The sequence below is a fragment of the Penaeus chinensis genome, chromosome 27 (assembly GCF_019202785.1).
Source record: "Penaeus chinensis breed Huanghai No. 1 chromosome 27, ASM1920278v2, whole genome shotgun sequence".
Classification (NCBI taxonomy): Eukaryota; Metazoa; Arthropoda; class Malacostraca; order Decapoda; family Penaeidae; genus Penaeus; species Penaeus chinensis.
The window spans coordinates 7165838-7173337 of NC_061845.1; the positions used below are offsets into that span (position 1 = coordinate 7165838).

The 7500-nt window shown below is 33.0% G+C and overlaps 1 protein-coding gene across 1 annotated transcript in view; it reads left to right on the plus strand.

Annotated features, from left to right (window-relative positions):
* The window catches only part of LOC125039285 (centrosomal protein of 104 kDa-like), an 89224-nt gene that overhangs the window by 33336 nt on the left and 48388 nt on the right, over window positions 1–7500 (plus strand). Inside the window, exon 5 of the mRNA XM_047633121.1 lies at window positions 1375–1586. Coding sequence (XP_047489077.1) covers window positions 1375–1586 — 212 coding nt within the window. The remainder of the gene's footprint in view (window positions 1–1374; window positions 1587–7500) is intronic.

A 7500-nucleotide genomic window follows, 5' to 3' on the forward strand; every position in this document is an offset into this window, starting at 1 on the left:
CTGATGACTCTGTCGCAGCCTTGAAATTGGTGTCAAATTGAACATATGATAAGATACGATCCACGGCCGTGTGGTTCGGGGATCATAACGTCACAAATTTAATTCTCGTCGCATGATAGATTTTAGATATTTTGTGACTCGAAAGGTGTGTAGTGTGATTTTTAAAATCTTTCGAATTGTTAAAAAAAACATTTTGAAATAAAAGGGGTGTTCGATTAGTTTCATTTTGAAAGGTGGCAGCTAAGTAGCTCAAAATAACATATTCTAACTGAATTGAGGAAAAAAAAAAAAATGAAATTCAAACGCTATATTCAGAGTTTTTGAATCTTAAAGAAATCACAACTGTTACGAATTTTATTCATGAATAATACTTATAACTTATTATTTAACCTTGCAAGTTCTCATTCGTTTATCAAGGAAATAGTATATTGAGATCTGAACATTTTTATTCGTGTCATCACTGATGTACTAAGAAACAAACCAACTGGAAAAAATCATATCCTTGTTAACGCGAACTTTCATCTAATCAAATTCTGTTTCCTGTATTGGGTCTCGTGTCCATCGTCACTGACTGAAATTGGATATAGGGATACATTTCTTGTATTAGTGAAAAATCTAATTAGTCAAACCGGATCAGTTGAGATGTATCAATCGGTGTGACTATAAAAACAATCATAATCTGACTCGAATTACCTAATTATCATATAATGTTGAAATTCTGTGCTACCGAATTATAATCATGTTCTTTGTCCACTGATAAAAAGTTGCAAGGAAAATAAAACAGGTAAAATAAAGTTCATAACTGTGGTATGAACATTATACAAACAGCATAATGAACTAGTAATAACATTTTGCCTCATATTCTTATAAAAAAAAAAAAAAAAAAAAACTGAGACAGAAGGAAAAAGAAATAAACACAGACAGATTATCCGTTTCTCCCTCGTAGCCTGTGAAACATTCATGCAATCAAAATGACTCATCGCTGCTTTAAAGCTGGGGGATGGAGGGGGAGGGAGAGGGAAGGAGAGGGCGGTAAAGAGTAGACTGCCACGTCATATCCCAATACAGGAAGCTTGTGGTTTATTTTTCCCCCTGGTTTTGAAGGGTATTGATCAAATGTTACGCCTCTCCCTTGTATGATGTAGTGTGATGTTTGGTTGTCAGGGAGAAAGGAAATGAAAAAAAAAAGGGGGGGGGGAAATGTGTCTGGAAAGAAATGTGAATTTTATTGCATTTCCTCTTGTCTCTGTATCACTTCCTGCATCCTTTACCTTTATATTTTTTTGTAAGTTAAGCATTACCCATTTTCTGTGAACGCTTATACTAAAGTCCCGTTTTCTCACATTTCCGTTTTCTGTGTCTCGCCCCGCCCAGAGCAACGCTACGAGTATGCCAATAAACTGAAGAGCGCAGTGACTCAGCTTCGCGCGGCCGGAGAACGACTCGGGAAGTACGAGCTGGAGAAACGGCATGCCATCGAGAATGAGCATTTCGACCGAGCTAAAATAAAGAAGCAGCTAGCGGACGATTATCGAGAACAGGTCTACAAGGCGCTCGAGATTGAAGACTTGCTGGAGCGAAAGGGGGTACGTGTGTAAAATGTATTAGAGAGAATAAGTTAAGCATGTGGTCCTTGCCCTGGGAGATCTTATCTGTTGCTGGGATGGGCGAGGTTCGGGTACGTGTGTGTGTGTGTGTACGTGTTCAAGCAACAGTTCACCGGAGGTCATGTGGATTTTGTGTGCATTAATTACCACAACTGACGCACGTGTTAAGGCCTAGCGATTCATATGGATGGAACATAGGCTTAAAGTACACTAAAGGAGATATATCTTTAGGAAGTACAAGGTCTGGCACGTGAGACATTCCAGAGAGCGATGACTACAGTGTGTAAAAGTTATTTCTCAAGACTGACGATCAGCTGTTGATTCTGAAATGTAAACAAAACAGAGCTCATGAGTGAAGGGTAATAATAAGTGCTTTTCGTGTGCATCGGTGAACTATCATGCATGTTTCTCTCTTTCTTTTTTCTCTCTTTCTCCCGTTTACTTGTTTGTTATTTCTTTGGAGTGTGTTCTGCAGGTATTTGAAATGAATAATAGTTTTAGGCAATCAATGGTGTTTATTGGAGTTCAGTTATAGGAGTATAACATGCAGATATTTCTTGGAACACAATAATTTGCACTCACTTTCGCAAATAACCCCTCCCCTCCCCCCCTCAAAAAAAAAAAAAAATAAAGTAATAAAATAGATATAGTATATATATTGTTGTAATGGCAGTTCAGTCACTACTGGTCGTTACTGTCAATAATATTGTTTACATCAATTTATCGTTCTTGCTGATCTTGCTCATCTACAGCTGACTTTCATTCTTGTTTTTTTGTTGTTGTTGTTGTTGTTTTTTGTAGCTAATATCGTTTATTATTACGATTGTTGTTGTTGTCAATAGTAATGTAATTGATAAGGCCATTCTTGCCGTATGTTGTTGTTGTTCTTCATCTTAGTATTATGATAGTTAATGCTATTCCAACCATTACCCTTATTAATGTTACTATTGTTGTTGTTACTACTGGTTAGTTGCGGTAATAAAGTATCTCTAAACATGTTGGTTATCGCAAGCGGATCCACGACATTCCAAAAGTGTGTGTGTGTGTCGGGGGGTGGGGCGCGCATTGTATAACAGAAGGGTGCCAGTCATTTCGGCTGTTAAGCATTTCAGAGGTATTTTTCACACATTTTTTATTATACTTTTCAACAATATCGTATTCAGTTCTTCGCCTAGATGATACACACGGTTCTGTTTGTTATGTTAATGGGTGTAATATATCACGGTACAGGAGACGGCGTCCCTTCATTCCCTTCTGGATTCGCTACTAGAATTACTTTTGTTTTTGTTTTTTGTTTTTTTATGTTTATGCAGCCCAGATGATATCGGTTTATTATTATTATTTTATTACTATTTTTATTATTATTATTATTATTATTATTATTATTATTATTATTGTTATTGTTCTATTATTATTATTATTATTATTATTATTATTATTATTATTATTATTATTATTATTATTATTATTATTATTATTATTATTATCTATATCATTATTATCATCATTATTGTTATTTCTCATTATTATTATTACTATTATTATTATTATTACTATTATTATTATTATTGATATTGATATTATTATCATTATTATTATTGATATTATCATCATTATTAATCATATTATTATTACTATTGTTATTATTATTGTTATTATTATAAGTTGTTATTATTATTATTAGTAGTAGTGGTAGTAGTACCATCATCATTATTATTATTGTTATTATTATTGTTATTATTATTATTATTATTATTATTATTATTATTATTATTATTATTATTATTATTATGATTATTGTTATTATTGTTGTTGTTATTGTTATCATCATTCCTTTTCTTATTTTTATTCACATTTTATCTTCATTGGTTTGTAATTATCAATGTTGATATCATTATTAACATTATTGGAATGTTAATAATAATAATAATAATAATGATGATAATAATTATTATAATGATAATAATAATAATGATAATAATGGTAATGATAATAATAATAATTATTATCATTATTATTATTATCATTATTATTATTATTATTATTGTTATTTATATTATTATTATTATTATTATTATTATTATTATTATTATTATCATTATTATTATTATTATTATTATTGTTATATTTTTTAATTATCATTATTACTATACTTATTACTATACTACTATTATTATTATTTTTTATGATAATGATAATGATCATAATCCTGATAATAATAATCATCATTATAACTGCAGCAATAAAAATAACGGTAATAAAAAGCTGTCTTGGTTATGATTATAGTAGTAATACTACTACTAATGATAATGATAATCATAATCATAATGATGATGATAATAACAATATTGACAATTGTAATTTTATTGATAATAGTAATTAATTATAATGATATGGATAATAAGAGAATATCAATGATAATAATAATAATAATAATAATAATAATAATAATAATGATAATGATGATAATAATAGTAGTATTAATAATAAGGAGGATAATGATAATAATAATATTATTATTATCGGTAGTAATAATATAAATAGTAGTAGTGGTAATAATAATAATAATAATAATAATGATAATAATAATTATTATTATAAATAACAATGATGATAATGATAAGAATAATGATAAAAATATGATTCTTCACCATTATTATCACTTTTTATTGTTATTATCACCATCATTAGTATAATTGTTATAATAAACAATATGATGATGATGGCTATAAAAAAGAATAAACTTGTAAAAAAGGCATATAACAAAAATGAGGATTATTATCATTTTGTTATTATCATTATTATTATCATTTTTATTTATTATTACTTTTATTATCATAACTTTAAAAATAGTTACCATTAGCATTACTGTTACCATAGCTATTATCATAATCATCATTATCATTTTTAGTAAAATAAATTAATAACAGTCAGTCCTGTAATTCAAACGATATCGATTATCGCATCTATATCTATAGCTATCTATCTATCTATCTATCTATTTATCTATTTATCTATCTACATACCTATTTATCTATTTATTCAAACGATAACGATAATCACATCTATATCTATATCTATCTATCTATCTATCTATCTACCTATCTATCTACCTATTTATATATCTATATTCAAACAATAACGATAATCACATCTATATCTATACCCATATCTGTCTATCTATCGACCTAGCTATCTACCTATTTATCTATATTCAAACGATAACGACAATCACATCTATATCTATATCTGTCTATCGATCTACCCATCTCTCTATCTATATTCAAACGATATCGATAATCGTCACAATCCCCCCCCTCCCCCCCTCCCCCCCTCCCCCCCCCTCCCCCCCGCCCTCATCATCCCATGGTTTTAATCTCCGTAACCAAGAGCCTTCATGACTACAATAATCTACCTTTATTTGCTGAAGGAATTAGGCCCCGGCACACACACACACTCCTGGGTCACGTGGCTCCGTGTTTATCGTCCACACGCCAGATGGATCCGCTTCGCGCTTTGCTTTTGTGGGCGTTTGTTGGTGTTGTTGTTGGTGGGTGGTGGTGGTGGTGGTGATGTTGCTGTTGTTGTTGTTGTTGTTGTTGTTGTTGGTGGTGGTGGTGGTGGTGGTGATGTTGTTGTTGGTTATGTTGTTGTTGGTGTTGTTGTTGTTGCTGTTGTTGTTGTTGTTGGTGGTGGTGGTGGTGGTGTTCTTTGAGGTGGTTTGATTTTGTTCTTGTTGTTATTGTTGTTATTTTTTAAGGTGGGTTGTAGGTAGTGTTGTTGTTATTGTTGTTCTTCAAGATGGCTTGTTGTTGTTCTTTGTTGTTCTTTGTTGTTATTGGTGTTTGTGTTCTTTCTGGTGGTTTGTTGTTGGTATTGTTATTGTTCTTCATGTTGGTTTATTTTTGTTGTTATGGTTTTGATTATGGTGATGATATAGAGATGGATAGAGAGATGGATTGACAAATAGATGCATACGTAACTGATAGATGGATTTATAGCTAGATAGCTAGAAAGATATTAGATATATAGACAAACAGACTGACAGACAGACAGTCAGTCAGTCAGTCAGTCAGTCAGTCAGTCAGTCAGTCAGTCAGTCAGTCAGTCAGTCAGTCAGTCAGTCAGTCAGTCAGTCAGTCAGACAGACAGACAGACAGATGAACAAACAGACAGGTAGATAGATAGACAGGTAGACAGATAAAAAGTAAGAGCGAAAGAGAGACAGGAAAAGTGGAGAGCAAGAACACGAGCGAGAACAGTTAATCCAATTCCGTTTCTAAAACATATTCACGCCTGGAAAGCCTCATGTGTCTCTGCGCGTTTGCTGTCGCGTTTCTTCCGCCTTCCCCTCCTCTCCCCCCCTCTCCCCCCTCTCCCCTCCTTTTTTGTCATGTTCTCCCTCTTCCGCTCTCCTGACGCATCCCCCCCACCCACCCCCACTCCCGACCTGCTTTCTTCACCTCCTCTCACCCCTCCCTCCTCTCCTCTCCTTCCTTCATCTGATGTCTCAGCCTCTCTCTCTCTCTCTCCCCTCCTGTCTCCCGCTCCTCTCACTTTCTCTCTCCCTCTCCCTCTCCCTCTCCTTCCCTCTTTGCCACTTCCCCCACCTCCTCTCCCCCCTCCCCCCTCCTCTTACCTCACTCCATCATCTTCCTCCCTCCTTCTTTCTCTCCCTCCCTCCAATTTCTCTCTCTTCGTCATCTATCTTCTTTTTAGCGCTGCCTGTCCTCGCCATGCCTCATCCCCTCCCCTCTGCCCCCCCCCCTCTCTCTCTCCCTCTCTCTCTCTCTTCGCCCCGCCCCTCTCTTCCTCCCTCTCCTCTCCTTCTCCCTCCCTCTGTCCTCCCCTCACCCTGACCCTCTCCCCCTTATCTCCCCACCTCTCCCTCCTCCTCTTAGTTCTCTCTCTCTCTCTCTCTCTCTCTCTCTCTCTCTCTCTCTCTCTCTCTCTCTCTCTCTCTCTTCCTCTCTTGCATTTACTTTTTTTGCGGGAAACAACCTGGCACAAGACTCTCCTTTAAAGCTGAATGTCTACCTAGACAGAAAAGGGGGAAAGGTCAATCCTGCAACTTTAAAAACAAGCCTCAAACTCGCGCGGGTTTGGGCACGGACGCGGGTGTGCCATAATGTGTATGTTTATGTATGTGTGTGTGTGTGTGTGTGTGTGTGTGTGTGTGTGTGTGTGTGTGTGTGTGTGTGCGTTATTATTATTATTATTATTATTATTATTATTATTATTATTATTATTATTGTTCTTGTTGTTGATATTATTATTGTTGTTGTCGTTTTGTTATCATTATTATCATTATCATTATCATTATCATTATTTATATTATTATTATTATTATTATTATTAGACAGAAAGAGAGAGAGAGAGAGAGAGAGAGAGAGAGGGGGGGGGGGGAAGGGGTGTTTTATAGAGATCATTTGTGATAAAACCTCTGATACATGCACATACACATAAGCATATATATATATATATATATATATATATATATATATATATATATAGATATATAGATATTTATATACATATTTTATATGTATATATACACATACACACATCTGTATCTATATTTATATCTATATCTATCAACCTATCAATTTATCTATCTATATATACATATATATATATATATATATATGTATATACCCATATACTTATATCCATATACATATATATATATATATATATATATATTGATAAATATATATATATATATTAATATATATATACATATATATATATATATATATATATATATATGTCATGTATATATCTATATATGTATATCCATATTTATATACAAACACATATAACATATATATATATATATATATATATATATATATATATATGTATATATATATATATGCATATATACACATAT